We start from the raw sequence: 20,912 nt of genomic DNA, 5'->3' as shown, positions 1-20,912 counted from the left end.
GTAAAACTATGCCTAACCCTAAACCTAATCCTAACCTTAACCTCAGTAAAACTATGCCTAAACCTAACCCCTAACCCTAACCACACCCGGTGCACATTTCCGAACGCACCCTTTGATACACTCAGACTGAATCACCAGCAGAAAACACTCTCCCTGTTTATTGTAGTGTGCCATGTAACTCATGTTGTGACATGCCATATCATGTGATGTCATGTCACTACAGTCAGGGGTGTCGCACCAAATTCTGGTCCCTGAGTACATGGATTCACTCACATGTTGTGCTTTAACTATTGAAAAATAGCAGATATACAAGCTCATAGCGTGCTGCGAGCTTGTAGATCTGCTATTTTTGAAGAAAAAAAATCTTTGAATATTTCAAATCCTTCTAAGGTTTTCTGAAAAACCTATGTTTCTATTATGTCAGTGGTGCTCAAACTTTTTCATGTGAAGGGCACGGACCCCCATCTCAAAATATTTAGTTCCAAGCAAAATTTGAGCTACAAATGTTCGCTTAAAAAATACATATATTCAAAGTTATGCACACATTTTCATGTGCCGCGCTGTGAGCTTGTATATCTGCTATTTTTCAATAGCTAAATAATTAAATTAGGCTCCTCCACCTTAGGCCTTAGTAACTCAGTCCCACTCCCCCCCCTACAGTGCCATCAGTCATCAAAGAGGAAGAGATTTATGTTCAATTTAAGTTTTTATTTTATTTTTGGGAGGGGTGAGAGCGGGGGGTCACAGTTTGTACAACAATGAAAAAGAGCATTTAGTGTTAGAATATCAATCCATTCCTATTGGAGTCCACCACATAACATTACTTACCTATACTCATTGTGAATGAAACAGTTCCACTATCTAGTATCCTACATCACATCACAGATAAGAGTCTACGACTCAGTCTTTGGGAGAATTCCCAACCCCTGGTATTGTTTAGTCTCTCTAAGCACTTTTCAACCTGGTGTCCATGTTTTGGGCAACATTTTCAAAATCCCCCAAAATTCAAAAAAAGAAAAATAATAATAAAGGAATTAAAAAAATATCGCTGATCAACAATGTCACAATGTCACATTGTGTCGTATACTCGTGTTGTGAGCGTGTAGATATGCTATTGCTTGTAAAACAATTTATTTGGACATAATTGGCTAAACAAGATGTAGAGTACCGGTAAATGACCAATGCTTTTTTATTGTCCCAAAATGTGAGGTGACATATTTAATAAATATTATTGTATTCATAAATAAAAAAACAACTATCCCTTCTGAATGAAAAATGTACTGGCCATTTCCATCTTCCCTTATCTAGGCTAATACTTTGTTATCAGCCTTGTTTTTCACACTATAGTACCCCTTACTGTATATAGATTATATATTATAAATATACAATAGTAGAATCACATTGTAATTATTGAGCCGTCATGATGAAATCATACATTCTGTATTTACATGCTGATTAGTGCCTTACAAATATTTCTGTTAGTTTCACTATCTTTGTAACCGTCTTTAACAATCCTATTTCTGAATGTTGCCCTGCACCACACAATGTTCTTTGAATAGCAACACACAGGTTATCATTGAGCAAAGATACAGGAAATGCACCAGTTTAAGCACAAAAGCCCACATTGATAGCCTACTTATTGTTGCAAGTGACACAATATCAAATTAGGAGTTTACTGTACAGTAGTTGTGATTATTTTCAAAACTAAATACTGAGGGCTTTGGGTAGGTTGTGTTTTAATCACCTCAAATCATTTCTTGCATTTCGTACTATCAGACTGACTGTATTTATAAGATCAGTCGGAACCAAGTATTGAATCTGGACTAGTATTATGACCTCTGTGTACTGTAGTCGCAGGGAACGACAAATAGGTTATAACCACGAATGGTTATATGGCAGTTTTCATCCGGTTAATCTAGAGATCATCCGACTCAGGGATTGGCACAGGCTCCAGGGTTATAGTGGGTAGAATAAGAGTTTTTCCATCAGATATCCATCCCATCGCTGTCCGGTTGAAGGTGGGTCGCTTTGAACCTGGGTCCTGGAGTTCTGGGTACTGTGGGGGACTCAGGTCCACCTCAGGGAGTTTAAATGTGATTCCTCGAGGAGCTTTGTCGAAACCACCAAATGGGGTGGCAACCCTGAAAATGACATGAACCGTGTGAATGCAGTCCTCACACACATGCACACACATACACGCGCACGCACGCACGCACGCACGCACGCACGCACGCAAGCACGCACACACGCACGCACACACACACACACACACACACACACACACACACACACACACACACACACACACACACACACACACACACACACACACACACACACGGTCATCTGAAGTATAGGGTTCAAGTGGTCAAACAAATTAACAAAATAGCTACAGTCAATTAGTCTCACCTGTTAAAGCATTTATAGTCAGGAAGCTCTGGTTTAGCCTCAGGCTCAGGAATGCCAGCTTTCAGAGTTTCAGCCAGGGCAGGGTCATTTATGATAGCCTGCTCCCATGGGGAGTAGATCTTGGGCGCAGTCAGCTTCTCAGTAGACGCATCTTGAAAAAAAAAATCAATATTGGCCATATCAACAAGACGACCCTTTTGACCATTTTACTCTGGGGATGAGGTTTCTCAGCCCCTGAGTATGTGTATCAAACTTTCAAATTTCAAGGTCTCCCCTTAGCTCTGACAGTGTACAAATGGTACACTCTGGTACACTGTCAGAGTTACAGACTTGTATGGGACAATTTAGACCCCCCCCCCCTAAAGGAACCCACAGAGTCCCTAAAATCCACTTTGAGAACCACTGATGTCTATGATCGCCTTGTAAATATCGTCAATAGGGAGATATTTCAAAATATCAAACAGCATAACTGTATGTATTAGGTACTTAATGGTGGGAAACTCTACTGAGCACTATTACTGAACAGCAACTGGAGAACAGTTAACACAGACAAGGATAATTTGTCCGTCATTACTATCTGGGATCTTAAAATAGAGCATACTCTAAGAGTGCGCTCATCATAGGATGTGTAAGGGGGCTCAACAAGAAAGAACATATCCTGGGATCCCTTAGTGACAGTACCGGTATATACCGGTATACAGTATAACAGATAGCTCTGAATAGGATGGAAAGCAGATGCTTGTCAACTCTTTCTTTGAATGTTTGACAAGCCATATTCTATTGCATATACACAGCATAAGAAAGTATATCGTCATTGCCAATTAGATGGAAAATGCTTTGTATAATCCTAGTGATATGTCAGCTGCCATGAGCTAATATAAGTTATCATGACTGTATGACACCTGTTATGTATTGTTAACATGAGAGTATTATATAACGCTAGGCTAGCTTTTATTTACGTAAGTGGCCATTTATTTCATTGGCATCACAGAGCAGAACGTGTTGTAAGAAAAAAGTAATCGCTGCACAATACCGGTACTATTATTAGTTATAAAGTGTAATATATGAATACATTTTAAAAGCTAAATATATTTAGTTATATTTAGTTAAGTTATATAGAATACAGTATATACAGGTATACTAGCATACGTACCTGAGGCACTACCATCTGGATTAGTGTTTCCAGAGGCTGGTGTGTTGGGGGGTGTTTTTCCATCATCCTCCTTAATTTCAACATTTTCTGCATTCTCAGTTAATACCTCATTCTGCAAAACAGGTGTTTTAAGCTCTTAGATATATGTGTTTCAAATTTATTTTCTTAAATGTCAGTCACTGAGTCACTGAAATAATGCAGCCTTTCTAATTACCCCCCCTCTCTCTTGCATGCATAAACTTGCACATGCATCCACCATGTGCACACATTCATGGTCGCACGCACGCACACATGCACACACGCACACGCACCTTAATAGGCACTGATAAGCAAGAGAGGAAGTATGTAGCAAAGTGCCAGGGCAGCCTCTCACTGAGTATCAGAGTGTGAGGGCATTAGGCAGGTCTCCTCCTATCTATGATGTGTCCTAACACTTTTTCCAAGAGCATAATTTTCCAATGATTAATATGTAATATGAGGACAATATTCCATATACTGTAGTAAACACACCCATTAGAGAGTATTCAATATTATTTAAACATCCAAACATTAATAGATGAAAGGCCTGCCAAATACAACCATGAATATATTCATATTATGGTCTGTGTAACACATTTTATTGATTTGAATGACATAGAATACAACCACGACTTACATTGAGCTGTGTGTTTGCCTCATTTTGAATACTTTCAAATGTGTATTTCTCAGATCTTCTCTGGCGCATTTTGAAAAGGCGGGAACCTCTGTTGGAGAGCAATGACAACTCCTCAAGCATGATGTCTTTTGGAGTACTGAGCTTCTTTCCCAGATCCATTACGGCGTCCCCTGGCAGACAAAAACGGTAAAGAATATACTTAGTTTAAATAAAGATCCTCCTTCCTCCTGTGTGTTTTATGACAAGATCCTTTGGCTGTACCAAAAAATGAGGTGAGTTTTATTCCCAACAATACATAGCTGTATTAAAACCTTTCGTAACAGCACCCCAGACATATGACAACATTTATCATTCAGCACCACAAACCCAAATGTTTTCTTTCTCTTTTTTGGTGGGGGTATAGGCAGGGAACCAAAGAACCAAAACTATGGTTTAGTGATGAGTCATCACTTTTCACAGTTTTGTGGGGGGCATTCTTAGCCCAAGGAATGTTTTTCATGCAAAACACATGCATGCAATGGATTCAGAATCATTTTTTCCTGTATAGTAAACACCAATTTATCTGTGACTCAGGAAGGGTTATCATACAAAAATATTATCTACAGATATAGAGCTTCTCAAAAATGCTAAGTAACCTTTGCCACCTTTCGGTAAAACAACATCTCGTATGGCCCATGTATGGACTAATATAGAGGGGATCGACATTGACACAGACTGAGGATATGAACTCGGATCCTCTTGGCTTACAATGGGCACATGCTGTGCGGTGGTGGACAGTAACTAATTATAATTACTTGAGTACTGGACTTATGTAAATCCTTTGAGAGTCTGTACTTTACTTGAGTATTTTTATTTTTGGATGATGAAAATAGTGCATATACAGCTCAGTACTCAAGTACCGGTACATTAACTCAAGTATCGGGGTTCAGTACTTTGTCCACCACAGAATCTGTGTACCAACTGAGCCACCGCGCACTCCCAAACCCAAATCATAATAAAGTTGGCCTATCATGTTCAATATTCATGAAGTTAACAATATAAAGAAAAGTCAAATCCTAAAAGTGAATATATGAGTTGAATATTGGAATTTAACAAAACATTTACCGAAGTGTATCCATTTCCATGGAAAATAGGAGTTGTGTCACAATAGTCTTTTGTGTCACACACACGCACGCACGCACGCACGCACGCACGCACGCACGCACGCACGCACGCATGCGCACACGCGTACGCACAACACACACACACACACACACACACACACACACACACACACACACACACACACACACACACACACACACACACACACACACACACACACACACACAGACAGACTGCTACCAACTTCAAAATATCCAAATGTCCTTGATCCTTGATCTTCTAAATATGAGATTATAATAAGTGTCTACAGTCTGTGGTGCATCATTATTGGATGACCGTGATATTTCTCAAACAACTATAGACAGAATGTACCACAGCTGTCACAAACCATCACAATATCCAACAGCCACATAGTTGGCCCGCACGCCTTCTTTTCTGTCTGCTACCCACTCCCCCGCCGACCCGCCCTCCCAGAAATAGCCTTTTGAAAAGGACAACTACAAAGGATTAGTCGCCATAGGTTGTAAATCATCCCATTAGATTATTTATGGCAAGTGCCAGTGAATATAGCTCTGACATTTTGAACCAAGATCAAAATGGATGCTTCCCAGCAGCATTGTGGTTCTGTTTATTGTTTCACATGGGAGCTCTAGGTCATATCATCGGTGTCGGGTGGAAACCTTGTATGTCCAAAAAACGTTATTTTTCAGGAAATGGAACGACGTGTTTCAGAAATAGTCAAACTAGCAGATCTACAAGTGCACAATGCCTCGCGATGTGACACATTGTGATCATGTAGATCAGATATTTTCACTTTTGTTTTATTTCTTCACAACTTCCGGCTGCGGAGGCTTCACTACTTATGCTTGACCCTCGTGTATGATGAAGTAGGGCATTAAATGTCAAAGGAAAAACATTCAAATTTGAAGTTTGGAGATACAAGGTTTCTGCCTGACAGCGGCGATATGTTCTGTTTATTGTTGCATGTCAGAGCTCTAGGTCATACCATTGGTACCTTGGACTTCTCTGCAAATAGCTGCTGCATGCATCTTCCTCTCTCCGGCCGGCATTGTACAAAATTGTGACATTGTGGCTTTTGGAAAGGTGGCAGAACACAGGAGTACTGGAAACACATAAAGGACACAGGATGTACAGTAACTGTCTAACATGAACTTGAGGGATTCTTTAGTTTCTCCCAACTCTTTGAATGTTTATTTGAGAGGAGCAGGTGCCTTTCGTCCTTGTTGCCATATGAAATGCAGTAGTAAATACAGAATATACTGTATTTTAGAAATGTTGTATTTTTTGTTTGTTTGTTTGTTTAATTGTTTGTTTTTTAGGGAATACCACAACAATTTCAGCACCGGGTTATGTTATTTTCCCCTGAGATTTTGTTGACTACGGTATTTATTATTTCAGAGACAAATATTCTTTGTGAGATTTTGTTGTTCCAATTTGTTCTGTCTCAAAATAAACACGTTCCAATACCCGTAAACTACCCTTTCCAATAAATACCTTTATTTTACATTGCTGTAGGCGAATTTGATTGACACATTGATTACTTACTGTCTACCTCTCAAACAATGTGTAGAAGTATTACATTGTATAATTGAAAACAATAATGAGATTCCTTCAGTTTATAAATTACCTCAAGTTAAAACAAAATAAATACACTGCCTCCCTTGAGCATAAGAAAACTGTAATCTAATCCAAACATTCTAATACGGATGCTAAACATTTATTGTTTTATCATAGCCTTTAAATACCTTTAATGCATAATGCATAATGCTTTGTTGTTTGAAAGGGAGAATTGATCCTAACAAAGAACTTTCAAAGCAGCAATAATCATGACAATCAGTCATTTCACTTAAACCCTCTATTCTTACTCAAACAGATGAGTTGCATCTGTACTTGGACCGCTTTTTTCCCTTCTATACCAAATCTGCAAGCTCACAATGCGCCCCAACCTGCCGCATTGTGAGCTTGTAGATTAGCTATTTTTGGAAAAAGTCCCCTCCAGAATAGGGATGCTGGGGTTTAAGTGGCTAAAGGCTCTGAAGGTTTTAAAATATATTTATATATATATATATATATTGTGTATATGTATACAGATATACTTATATTCTATACTTCAAAATGTAAGGTGCACGAGGCTATAGTCCTTACCTGTGATGGAGTCCCTAGTATGTAACCTGTATCCTTGAGGGGAGGCAAGGAGGGCTCAGGGGTCAACCTAGGTAGTATGATCTTCCCTGCTCTTCACACTGCCAGACACTAAAGCCAAACTGTGAGAGTGTCTCTGTGCCTGTTGTCAGAGGAATGTAGCTTACATCAATAGGCTAAATTTAACCTGCCAAACACTCAACGCCACTCACAAACGCCAATGGACAAGGATAGCTATACCAAGAGAATGAACAACCAGGGACGTGCTGGCCATTGGGAAAAGCGGGACAACTCCCGAACGGCCGGTTCATTCCCGGCCTTCGTTCCATTTTGGGGGCTGGGCAAGTTTCAAATTTGTAGAATTTTCACAAAGCAAAGCCCTGCTTCATCATACAAGGCCGTCGCACAAAAGTAGTGAAAACAGCAGATCTACAAGCACACAACGCCTCGCACCGTGAGGCGTTGTGTGCTTGTAGATCGGCTGTTTTCACTAGTTTAAATACAAAACAAACGGTTTTGGACATACAAGGTTTCCACCCGACAACGAGGAAATATAACTCATGTAATTGGCCCACTGGCTTGTCACTTGTCATGATCTGAAATGGCAAATCTTTGAGTAGCAGCAGCGCTATAGAGAGAGATCTCTCTCTATAGCTCGCAATGAGGGCCTCTCCAACTCTTTTTCCCGGGCTGAATCAGGGGCCCAGCACGTCCCTGTGAACAACACCCACGTCCAATGGCCCTCCGAAAGGCTAGGGAAGCCCTCCAGGAACACATTCATTTACCTAACTTTTTAAATCCTCCAAGAGGACACGCCCCTTGTGTCATCTTTATTTTTGCTGATATGAGCACGGAGAGGTGCCACGTTCACAGTGGGCATAACCTCATCTTGAGTTTGTCTCTCCAGTTAAGTTGTGTTAATGTACCCACGATTACTGACTTAGGGACATAATTCACCGAGGACTGTTAGAGGGGGGTGCAAATCCATCCCTCCCTGAGGCCATACAGTTATTTCTGACAGTATGAAGGTCATAACGCTTGTGGTCATGCAAGACTACCAAAACCAAATCACTTTATTCTATAATGCAGGTGTCTTCAAAAATGGTCAGGCCAAGGAAGTAAAGACCCTTTAGCTAAGAGAGAGATGAACTAGGGCGGGATCCCTACATAATGTATAACATTTAAATCTATGATACCTTTTCATAGATTCCATAGCTTCATAAACTTGACCTTTGGCTCTGTACTTGGTCTACTCTTCTTTCCTCAACATCAATCCTCTTTGCCGGAAATAGCCGATCTACAATCTCACAGCTTATAGGTCTGCTTTTTTCCCCTCAGCAAATGTTCCCCCTCTGAATAGTGATCATAGGGTTCAAGTGGTTAATTTGAAAACAAACAAAAATAATAATCCTATCACACAAAGACCCCCCCCCCCCCCCCCCCCCCCTTTAGTAACTCTGAGGATGCACTGGGGGTCCCTGGCCCCCTGTTGAAGACCCATGCTATAATTAATATAGCATAGTAATAGCCTATGTTTATGTATATTACATAACCCATGTATTCTCATCTAAACAGGCTCGAGGGACAGCACTAATGCAGCATGGAGCATGGATCTGCTTATAGTGAGACAAGGCTTGAGGCAACTTAACATTTCATGAACATTAGCTTAGAAGAAGGAATCAATTCCAGAGAAACTGTAACAGAAAGATAATTTCAGTTGAAGGTGAAACACAAGCATTTCATACTAATGTAGTATTTATTTTATTTTTCACTCTGTTTATAAAGTGCAATACAATAATATTTCATATAATCAAAGTAACAGTCCACCTCTATGTTTCAGTGCCTGGTGATTTGGAAAAAAGTAAAACTGAGAAGACAGTGTGCCATCATAGATAGTGTATCTCACATGTAAACCCATATATCCTCTGAATAAGGAACATTTTTTAAAACCTTCATATTTTGTAAATTATACATAGCAGTCACTTCAAGAGTATGATATACTGTACGTGCTATAGTTTCTGCAGAGAGTGTGCAACATAATACAAAAGGTCTGTGACGTCCTTGTAGGAAGTTGGTTCTGTGCAAATATCTGTCACCAGATGACCAGAAGGTGCCAAAATAACCTACAGTAGCAACTACATAGTGCCAACACAGTACTATTATGATATATATAATGTATACGTGTAAATTCATAATAAGTCTATAATGGCTACCACTCCAGGAAAAAAGTCTGGTGAATAGAACATACAATATGTTGTTAAAAGTAGTAAAATATCATTGATACGTCAGACATTTAAGGCAGAATCATCTCCAAAACGCTTCCCACTTTTAAGAAATCAGCATACTAATACATTCTCTACATTTCTTGCAACCTCTGCATAAATTCAGTTCAACTTTGCTAAAATCACACATTGCTTTATCTGTTGCTTTTCATTAAGATTTGGCACGCACATTATATTTATATTGACATATTTCCCTAAAGCTAACACAATTCAACATGGAGGCTTCAGATAACTAATGTTCTGTACCTAATCAAAATACTAAAATGTACCTGATACATTAAGCTATTAAAACCAGAAAATAATCTGTGTCATCTTAATTTTGAGCTAGGCCTATATACAGTATAGCTCATTGGTTGGCTATTCAAAAATCTTGAAAATTCATGACAAATCTTTGAATATAATTATATACAGTATACTAGGACCTTGCCCGGGGGTGTGCACAGTATATGAGGGATTGAATGTAGGAGTTTCAGAAGTAATGTTGGAGAACCCAGACTTACCAGTAAGACGCCTAATTGTGACAAGCGACCTCGCGCCATGTCTTGGCCATCTGGCCAGTGATGTATATCGGACCAGTTACCCATATATGGAGATCCATGTAATGTATATGGAGATATGCTATGAGACCCCAAACATGCTTACTCAGTTATTCGTTATGTGAAAGTTCTATGATGTCTATGACATCTGGCATCATACCCTTTTAAGCCCATACATGGAGATCCCTGTCTGTAGAACCAGCCACACAGATATGGGCTGTCTTGGCCATCTGTCTTGGCCATATATGGATTCTGTTAGATTCTGTATGTGGCCAATGTGGCCTCCATATATGGGCATTCCCATATGAAGTCCTGTTAGATATGGGCTTAATGTTGATGACATCAGGGATCTCCATATATGGGCATAAAAGGAATTGTTAGTGTGGTTCCCCTGACATCACAGTGATATCAGAGCGTGATGTCAGACCAGCATAGACCGTAAAAAAGCGTACACGGACAGATGTCCGTCCGGAGACATGATGTGCCGTTTCTCATACTAAACTGCGACCTTTGGTCGCAATCAGTGATGTCAGTCATCATCATGGCGGCGACGCATGTGCAGTACAGGCGGCGGTATCAGTGATGTCAGAAATGTGGCACTGTTTCACCCGGTTATGCCCATATATGGTGTTCCGTGTCCTATGCCCATATAGGTGTGTATGGCCAGTATGTGACACGTCAGTACTATGACGTCAGAGTACTAATAGACAGACGGCGGACAGACAGACATTCCGTAAATTAATAGTTCGATATTTTAAAGCAAACATTTTTAACTCAAATCTTTGCTTCTGGGTTCCCTGGAACAAAATATTTTGAGATGGGGGTCCGTGGCTAAACACATATAATTTTGGGGGTCCTTGACATTTGTTGCGACCGAAGGTCGCATTATACCCTGAAAAACCTTGTAGCTTGTCTGTCTGACTGTCTGTCTGTACAGGAAGTGATGTCAGTGTGATGTCAGTGAGTCACAGTGATGTGGTACAGAATGATCATAATATATGGCATAAAAATGATGTCACGTCACTTCCTGTACTGACAGTCAGACAAGCTACGAGATTTTTCAGGGTATAAAAGTCCATATATGGTCATTCCCAGAAAAAGAAAAAAACCTTTTATGTCCATACATGGAGATTTCTGATGTCATAAATTCCAGGTCGAAAATGAGAATGTTAGGGTACCTATATGGCCCATATATGGAGATCCACAGGCATCAAACCAAGGCCCTAACTCACCAAGGCCCTGCTTGGCATTACTAATTAACGTAAGTTTTTTTTATGCCCATCTCCATGTATGGGCATAACATATATTGTATGTACTGTATATGGATACATATTATTATTAATAAAGGATAAAATAAAATAAAAAGTCCTTGCTTGGCATTACGTACGTACGTTTTATGCCCATATATGGAGATTCCTATATTGTCAATATTAAGGACATTATTAAGGATATTATGTTATCAATATTAAGGACATAATATTTGGGCGGTGTGTTCCTCCCTCCGCGTCATCAGCGCCCACACCCTAGGTGGGGTTGGCGATAGGGCCTTTCTGTGGGGAGTTTGCATGTTCTCCCCGTGTCTCCTAGGGATGATACCCTCACAAAAACATGAACAAACTCCCCCCAGAATGACAACAACTAGAATCGTCAGAGAAACGCTGTGGTTGGCCAGATGGCCAGGGCGAGGTCGCATGTCACCCTGAGGTTGCAAGTCACCCTGAGGTGTCTTACTAGTAGAATCGGCCTCAGGTCTTAATGGGTTAAGTCTGTCTGTCTGTCTGTCTGTCTGTCTGTCTGGGTTAAGTCTGTCTGTCTGTCTGGGTTAAGTCTGTCTGTCTGTCTGTCTGTCTGTCTGTCTGTCTGTCTGTCTGTCTGTCTGTCTGTCTGTCTGTCTGTCTGTCTGTCTGTCTTGCCCCAACCCAGGGGGGAGGCTGGGGTGGTAGCATCACTATTTGGCTTTTCAAATTAACAATCAGAATGTGATTGGACTTAAATAAATAAAAAAGAAAAGAAAAACATACAGTATTTGAGAATTAATATTCATATAAACACATCAACACCAATTATAATAGGATAACACCAACACCTATTATAATAGGATCCTATGTGAAGCATCTGCATGTTTAGTAGGGTTATCATAGCTCACGTGGCCATTTCTAATGCTGTACTGTATGTGTCACTTACTTTCATATCATTTATATTTCTGTGGATCTACAGTATGTTTGACTTTATCTGGTGTCATTACGTTCTTTGAACAAGGGGGCTAGAGTACTTTGTTACACTAGTACCATGTCCCATGTGAAATGTGTACCTTATTAACAGACGTGAGAGACTGAGCTGGCTTAAAGGGAGGTCCATAGAAAGCTGGTTTCTTTGATGAAAAGGTAATGCTTATAGATGGCTTCTGAAAAGCTGGGGCAGCAGCATAAGGCCCTTTGCCAACAGCGGGTACATCAAGTGACACCCTGCGCTTCCACTCAGGTGGAGGCTCTGGCAGAGATCTCCGCTGGCCAGCAGCTTTGACATTAGAGGCGATCGAGGACTGAAGGCTCTGGAATGTAAAGGCATCATCAACTGAACCAATGGGGCTTCTGCATGCTGCCTCCCAGGGTGAGGGGGGCTTGAAGGTCTTTTCCTGCCAAGATGTTTGCCGCTGTGTAGGTACAAAAGATGGCTGGAATCCAGGTGTGCTGACAGGTGACAGGGATCTTTGAGAGGACACAGACTGCAGCCTTCTGGGCAGGCTCAGGGAATACCTCCTGTCAAATCCCTGAAAGAAATCCACATGCTAGTTGATTGATGTGACACTAACGTTGCAGCCTTTGCTGCCACCATCTGGTATGACAAAATCCTACATGTGAATACATATTTGTGTTTTTTTGTGGGAAAGATTTACAATGGTTTAAAAACATTCATAATAAATGCATTAACCTTAAAGTCACCTAATTGGTTTGTAGCTTACTGGATGCCCTAAATAGTGTGCATTATCATATTAGTGCAAATGCCAATGAATATACGCTTCATTTCAAAACTTACCTGTTCAGCATTTGAGAAACTTAAGATGAGTACAACTTTATAATATACTTTTGAAAAGATGAGAACTATGTTGAAACCAGTTCTGTGCCCAGTTATTTTTGCATATCTTTTCTTAACCATCAACCATTACATTGTTATGGTGGGCAACACAATCATTTATAGGTGTTTTATGTGCAAAATCATTCTTCTATATGATTTCACATGTTCCTATTGTAAAGCATGCTTTCACACAGTGGCCTGGTGGGCATGCTATGATACACAATCATCACTCCAATCAAACGGAAGAATAGAAAGCTGGACCAGTGATTGTGATTGCTTTTAACATGATTTACAATATTTTTGGGATAATCTGCCAAATTGTGGGAATGACGTTTGTTGCCTATGCCAGGGGTCTTCAACAGGGGGTCCGGGACCCCTAGGGGGTCCTCAGAGTTACTACAGGGGGTCCTCCAAATCTTTGAGTGATAGAAACTTTTTTCTTCTTTTTCATATTAACTACTTAAACCCTAGTTTATTCTGAGAACTTTAGCCAAAAATAGTCGATCTACAAGCTCACAACGGCTCGCGCTGCCAGGCGTTGTGAGCTTGTAGATTGGCTATTTTCGGCAAAAAGCTTTGGTGTAGAGGGGGAAAAAGGGCAGTACAAAGTGAAAGGTCAAGTGTATTAAGTATTGACAGTTCAAGTGGTTAAATATCTGAAAACACAAACTGACATGAATCCAAAATACACTCATGATTGTGCTGTCAAACGATTAAACTATATGGAATGAATCTATGAAAAGGTTGTGGGGGTCCCCGCTTCTTCTCTCTCTCAACTAAGGGGTCCTCGGCCTGAAAATGTTGAAGACCCCTGGCCTATGCTATTGCAGAAGGCATGGAAAAGGCTAGGCTATAAGCTTATATGGCAAGTCGTGCAATAAGAAAGTGAAATGAGTGCAGACATGAGAGAATGAGACCACAGTAGTTGAGAAAGATACAGCAAAGTTTCATGCAGAAAAGAGGAAACACACAAGTCAGAATAAAGTATATATTTAATAGCGTGATTCTGTAGTGTACAAGAAGTGCAATAGACAAAGATCAGAAAGTCAGAAAGACAGACTGGATGATACTGTAGGTAAAATCAGATTTTTCTCTTGGATTAGTTTTGTGTTGGTATTTACACCATCCATAGCAGAATAGCTCCAACTCAATTGAACACCTGTTTTTAAATTAGGGTTTGGATGTATGATGTCAGTTGAATTTACTCACTTAATTAAATGACTGGCCATAACTGACAATTAAAAGAAAACAAATCCACATATTAAACACATTTATAGTAGTGAGAGTTTACGACCACACTTCTTTGAGTTGTTATGATACCACAAACGTTTGGAATGAGACTGAAGGAATTGCAAATGTTATGCATCTTAAAAGAAGTGCATATATCTCCCCAATCACACTCATTAAAATGGCAAATACAATTTAGCCAGAAATACACACAATCATATTCACGTTGTCCTCAAATCAGTTGGAAATATGGAAATCATATTTTCAATTACTTTTAGGAAATATCCTAAAATCAGAGGCCAGAATAAAAAGAAAGGTATGGACTTGATCATTACCAGGAATATGTAGTCATTGAATTCACAACTAATGAAGACGCCATATGAAATATAAAATTAAAGTAAAATTGTCTAAATTGCAGCTTTAAGAAGAGATTCAACACCTGGACAAGTCTCTACCAAGACAAAATCTTTAAATAAACGATAGCACTTCCTGAGTATGCTAACAGTTAGCCTCACATTTTCTTGTTTAACATTATTGCATCTCCCTAGTTAATAACCACTTAAATGCAGGGAAAGGCCCCTACTTTTTTCTCTCTATACTAAAACTCTTTTTTCAAGAATAATTGATCTACAAACTCACAACGCATCTTGTTGCGATGCATTGTGAGCTTGTAGATCTGCTATTTTTGCCAAATGTTCGCCCCAGAATAGGGATGCTAGAGTTTGTGTGGTTAAAGTAGGGGATTAAAAGTGCAGATTTCTGTAACTTGAAAACATAACTTTCTTTACCTTCTTCCTTTGATACTTACATCGATAACATTCTCCCATGCTAATCTCATTGCCACCTAGATGAAACTGTCTCCATACAGTCCACAGACAAAAATAACATACCATACTTTCACTCTGATTATTTTTCTGTGGCTTATGCATTATTCAGTTTTTACTCTTTCACATTCATTTTCTTTCTGTGGTCTAGACATTCATCCAGAGTTAGCCAGGCCAAATGAAAAATATTTACGTTAGGCCTGTACGTTTATATAATTAACATAAATCTCAACATAATTCTGGAAGAGTGACCTACTGTACATTTGGACAGTGCAAAACCCTATACTCATTTTCCTCACATTAATTTCCAATCCATGCCATCAGCAGTCATCTCATTATTGCATTATCAAAGTGTGATCAGCAACAACTACTGCAGGAAAAGAGGCTTCCACTGTTTGCTTGCTATTGCTACTGCTGGCTTTTTAGCTGAGAATTTTGGCCGAGGAGCCATTTGACGCGCACCTCTAGCAATCAGGGATGCAGGAGTGAAAGATGCTAAGCTGTCCTCAAAAGACGGGGGGCATTCTTTGCATGTGGGTTGGGCACTTGCTACTTCATTTTTTTTTATGGTAGTTAGAGACTCGGCTGATTTTGCATGTTGGAGGGTAGAAGAATATTGGGAACTTACCAACCCAGAGGACTTTGTCGATATTTTTGCCTGGCTATGAACAGAAATACGTTTAGGGGTTTTAGTAACTTTAGAGATTGGTGCTGGAGATGATTTGGGGCTGGGACTTTTGTCCGCAGTGTGTGCACCATATTTAAAAAGTGAGGAGTCCAGCTGGTATGGCTGATGTCTCATCACATCTAAAGTGTTGATGTGCTTTGGGGGAGCTTTTGGCTTCTCTTTGATCTCTTTGGGCTTAATCTTGGGACTTGTGGAAGGAGGCTGTTTGGCTGCTGATGGAGGGTAGAAAGGGGCAAGTAAGGGATTGTAGGATAATGGAGGTGGTGCACGGACATTGGGGGAATATCTCCAAGAATTAGGGAGTGAGGAGATGGGGGATGGGGTTTGGACTGGGGTTTTGTTATTAGCCTGCACTGTGTCAGCATCCACAACAAACCTCTCCATACGAGATTGTCTCTTTGCAAACAACTGTGCACCTCTTCCCTTCAGTGGTGGACCATCAACAGCCCCACTAATACCTCTGTCAGAGGCCTGAGAAACAGGTGCAGGCTTTAATGAGTGGATGTGTGAGTCTCCTTGTTGTGGTGGGCCAGAGGAACCTGAGTTAACAGATGACTTAATCCTTGAGGGTGAGGATGGTTGACGTGGGCTGTAGGTTGGACTGAGGACCTCAATACTCACAGGTGATCGAGCCGGCTGTGGACTCCTGTTAGTCATAGTTGGTTGAGGTTGAGACTGGGGAGGGGAGTCGACTGGTGCCCAGTGGTTGGCCATCAGGTGGGGATGAGCTCCTTCTAGAAGAGGAGGACTCTTCTTCAACCAAGGAGGACAGTTTGGGTTGATGGCAGGCTTTGGAGCAACTGGAGGGGGGTTCTTTAGTTTGACAGTTCTGGGTTGCATGAAATTACAAGCCTCTGCACCTAAACTAAACAAATCTTCCTCTGGCTCATTATAAGACCTCCTGTCACCTTTGTTTTGTAGGTAAGGATCTGAGACTTTAACTGACTCTGGTGACTGTTTATTATTACCTCGCCGCTTTGACTCTGGTAAGCTACCTCTCTTGACAGCTGGCACAGATATGCGCTCATCTCTTGAGGCTATAATGTCTCCAGTTGGGGACCAGACCTGTGGACTTGTATTAATGGGCACAGGTACTTTGAATTTGAGTTCAGGCTTCTTTGTCACTGGGCCAACAATGCTACCGGGAGGTTGGAGAGGGGCAGATGCACGAGTTTGAAATCCTAGGAAGGGCTTGGCAGTTCTATTTGGCACCAGGGGTCTTGGCACATTGGATAAGTTGTTCATCTGTTGAATGTCCTCTTGGTATTGCTTGATACTTTCATCTGTGTAGTTTTGACTCTCCTGCTTAGTGGATTGCACGTACAGTTCTGTGTCATAAGCATTGTCTATGTCTCTATATTCGGGCATAATCCCATCCACAGGTAAGCCTTTACGCCTCAGCTCCTCATTCTCTGATGCAATTGCATCCATCCTTTGACGGCGCTTGGCAAACATCATTACACCTTTTCCTGTTGTCTCTGTCAGCCCCTCCATTTCGTCACGATCTTCCCAGTTCAAATCAAAAATGCTCTCTCGGGGTTGAACAGAGTACTCCTCTTCTGGCACAGAATCACTAGCTGCCACAAAGTTCAACCCGATTGATCTGACTTCCTCAGCGTCTTCCTCTGTTTGGTCTTCGCTGTCAAGACTGCTCTCATGCGTTCCGTAGCTAACAAGTGTAAACTTCTTGACCCTTTGACGACGTTTGTTGAACAGCAAGGCTCCTTTATTTTGAGGGTTTGGTGCATCAGTCAGAGTCAGAGCAATGCGCTTACATTTAGACTTGGTCTCTTTGATGTTTTTCTCTGATTCACTGACGATGTGACCTGATTGAGAAAGAGAAAGACACACACACACACACACACACACACACACACACACACACACACACACACACACACACACACACACACACACACACATAGAGAGAAAGAGAGAGAGAGAGAAATAAAGACAGAGAGAAAGGAAGAGTAATTAAAACATGACTAAAATACTCTCTAATAATAAGAACACTGATAATCTAGAACAAACATAAGCTACAATCTCAAATACATGTTATAATAATGGTATGGTACACTATACAGATTATTATAAATGTGTGTCCTTCAATATCCTTATGTAGTTAATGTAGTTAGTGCTTTCTTCAACCCCAATTATTAGATAATATAATAATTTCCACTAAAGCATGGCAGTTTATGGTAGTAGAGAACCAACACAAAATGGCTACCATATACAGTATATCTATGGCACAGAACATTTGAGGTGTTGTATTAGTCAAGGAAAAGATCATTTAGACCCGTTATTGTCCCTTCAGTGCTGGATGGTATACATGTAATGATAATAATAATACTTATTATTATTGTTAGTATTATCATTATTATTATATGTTATTAAATAATATTAATATAGAAACATTTTAAATGCTTCTTATATAGGTAAGTGAACTATTAAAGCAAAACACATTTTTGAAAGTACACTTGCTGATGCAAGTGCACTAATAAAAGCATCATATTTACTTACAGCTAACTTAAGGGGGGTTCCATGAGGCAAGTGAACGGCTAACTTTCCATTGCAGTCATGTCTTAGGGGTGGAAAAGGGATCGGGTGACAGAGCAGGGGGACACATGCTGGTGTCTGTCAAATGCATTTCTGCCAGCCTCATCATAGGCATGGTCATTTTTATTCTTATCCCACTGGCTATCAAAGCTCATTGGGGAAGTCACCCAGTAAGTCCTCTTCAAACAGACCCCATATTATGGTATGAAAATAACCAGCACCCACAGTCCTTTGCACTAATTGTTTACTCAATAGCTCCCCTGATCCGTACAGTATGTAGGCTACACACCCTCTTATAATAATCTTCCAATTTGACAGATTATAAATTGCAATAACATGGAGGAGACATTAATTGAATATTTAAAGTTTGTACATAAAGCTATGTATGTCGTGCCAGAATTACTATATTTGGGGTACCTACAAAGCCATTATTCAGCAGCATGCAAACGAATCAGGCAATAACTGGACAATGAAAAACTTTAGCTGTCATTGAATAGCACAGGGCTTCTGGCTGCATGCGTACACTCCATTCAAACAAATTAGGTTAGAGGATATAACTACTTACGTGCTCGTCTTGCCCTGCGCCTCTCAGGTCTGCACAGATCTGTGTCAGACTCTGAGTTCCACTTCTGTGCCTGCTCAGCACCCTCGCTTGGAATTCCAGAGGAGATAGGAGCAGGAGGTGCTTCACTGCACCCTCCTTCCTCTGGAGAGTCGAGCGTCCAGTCCTCCTTGGCCCTCGCCCCAGTCCAAGGGCCCTGCCTCCTGCTGTCACCCTGACCATGTTCTGGGGTCAGGGTCAAGGCCGGGGTCACGTCACCACAGCCGTCAGAGGAGGGAGAGGAGAAGGACTGTGTGCGCGACTCCCAGCCTGCGCTTGGCTCTGGGTCGGAACGTGTAGAGTGCGAAGACAGTGTTGTTTTCATGGTGTTGAAGTCAGGAGACTCGGTGTTACGAATGTTATCCATATCATGGTAATAATCATCCTCTTCACTCCCACTTAGTTCATAAAGAGCCTGTTGCTCTGATATAGACACCGGACTTTGTGGCTGAAGACATTTTGGGGACCCTGGATAACTTTCTGGGATATCAGTGGGCTCTGGGTCAGCGGAATATTCCGCATCACTCTCACTTCCCCCATAGTGCGATTGCGCCGGGGAATCTGTCACACACAATTCTCTGGAGCTATCTGAATCTGAGCATGTGACCAGGTGACCATTGTTCTCTGGGTCTTCTGCCTCACGTTCCATCTCTCCAATACTCTATGGGCTGTCACAAGGTCCTGGATGCCTCATGAATTACCTTTATTGAGACAAAGACAAATTAGTTAACACTATTGCACACATTCTGAATAACTAACTCCCCCTAAAGTCTGATTTGTACTTAGCTGCACTGAGAATAGCAGATTTACAAGCTCATAAGGCATCATGCTGTGGCAGGTTGTGAGATTTTAGATCCACTATTTTCAGTGCATGACACCCACACGCAACTAAGTATAACCCAAGCTTAACCCTATCCTATAAAAAGATATGCATTAGTCACAGGTGTAATGATTTTACAGGACTTGACACTTTTAGCTAAGTCAAATAACTGCGAAATTACAAAGTATTGCAAAGGCATGCTGCGTGTAGTTTGTTTTAATGTGCTGACAGAGGCATTACATTACAAAGGTTATACACACAGTAGCATTTGTAACTACTGTGTTATTTATTGATTGAATAAATTCCTGTCCCCAATAGGAAGTGTAGCAGGCTGTCTTGGCAAATTCAGCTCGACTGCCATCACTCTAAATGGAATGGTATGCAGCATCACCGAGGCAGCATTCACATCTAACAGCATAACAAAAACTATTTGGTGGCTCGTTTTTTCCACACTGCTATATATAAAGTGCTCTTCTGTCCTCCTCAATCACTGCTATGACTAGCGATTTGTGTCAACATTTCCATTTAAGTACTACATTTCATTTGAGATGGACTGTACTTTATCCATGGTTGAGCATGATCTTTTACTTCCTCACTTCCTTTCTTTGACCTTCTTCACTTAGGTCCTGGCAGGGGCGTCACAGGGGGGGGTGGAGGGGCCTTGATTATTTAGCTATTGAAAAATAGCAGATATACAAGCTCACAGCGCAACACCGAGTGCCGTGCTGTGAGCTTGTAGATCTGCTATTTTATAAGTCGTGAGAATGTGTGCAAATCTTTGAATGTATGTATTTTTTCAGCGAACATTTGTAACTCAAA

General features: G+C 40.8%; 2 protein-coding genes across 2 annotated transcripts; both read right to left on the bottom strand.

Moving 5' to 3' along the window:
• Positions 1-1,915: 1,915 nt before the first annotated feature.
• myoz2b (myozenin 2b) lies at positions 1,916-6,409 on the bottom strand (the record flags this gene model as incomplete). Its single annotated transcript, XM_080722595.1, has 5 exons — positions 1,916-2,141; positions 2,410-2,560; positions 3,563-3,674; positions 4,218-4,387; positions 6,328-6,409. The coding sequence occupies 5 exons, from the start codon at positions 6,407-6,409 to the stop codon at positions 1,916-1,918; spliced, it is 741 nt and encodes a 246-aa protein (XP_080578721.1).
• A 6,174-nt stretch (positions 6,410-12,583) lies between these two features.
• On the bottom strand, positions 12,584-19,922 carry synpo2b (synaptopodin 2b; the record flags this gene model as incomplete). Its single annotated transcript, XM_080722594.1, has 3 exons — positions 12,584-13,072; positions 16,057-17,942; positions 19,238-19,922. The coding sequence occupies 3 exons, from the start codon at positions 19,920-19,922 to the stop codon at positions 12,584-12,586; spliced, it is 3,060 nt and encodes a 1,019-aa protein (XP_080578720.1).
• Between the last annotated feature and the right edge of the window lie 990 nt (positions 19,923-20,912).

This window comes from Nannobrachium achirus (genome assembly GCF_963921795.1).
Source record: "Nannobrachium achirus genome assembly, chromosome: 3".
NCBI classification, from domain to species: domain Eukaryota; kingdom Metazoa; phylum Chordata; class Actinopteri; order Myctophiformes; family Myctophidae; genus Nannobrachium; species Nannobrachium achirus.
Note: the sequence above shows the minus strand (reverse complement) of the source record. Positions and strands in the feature narration are given on the sequence as shown.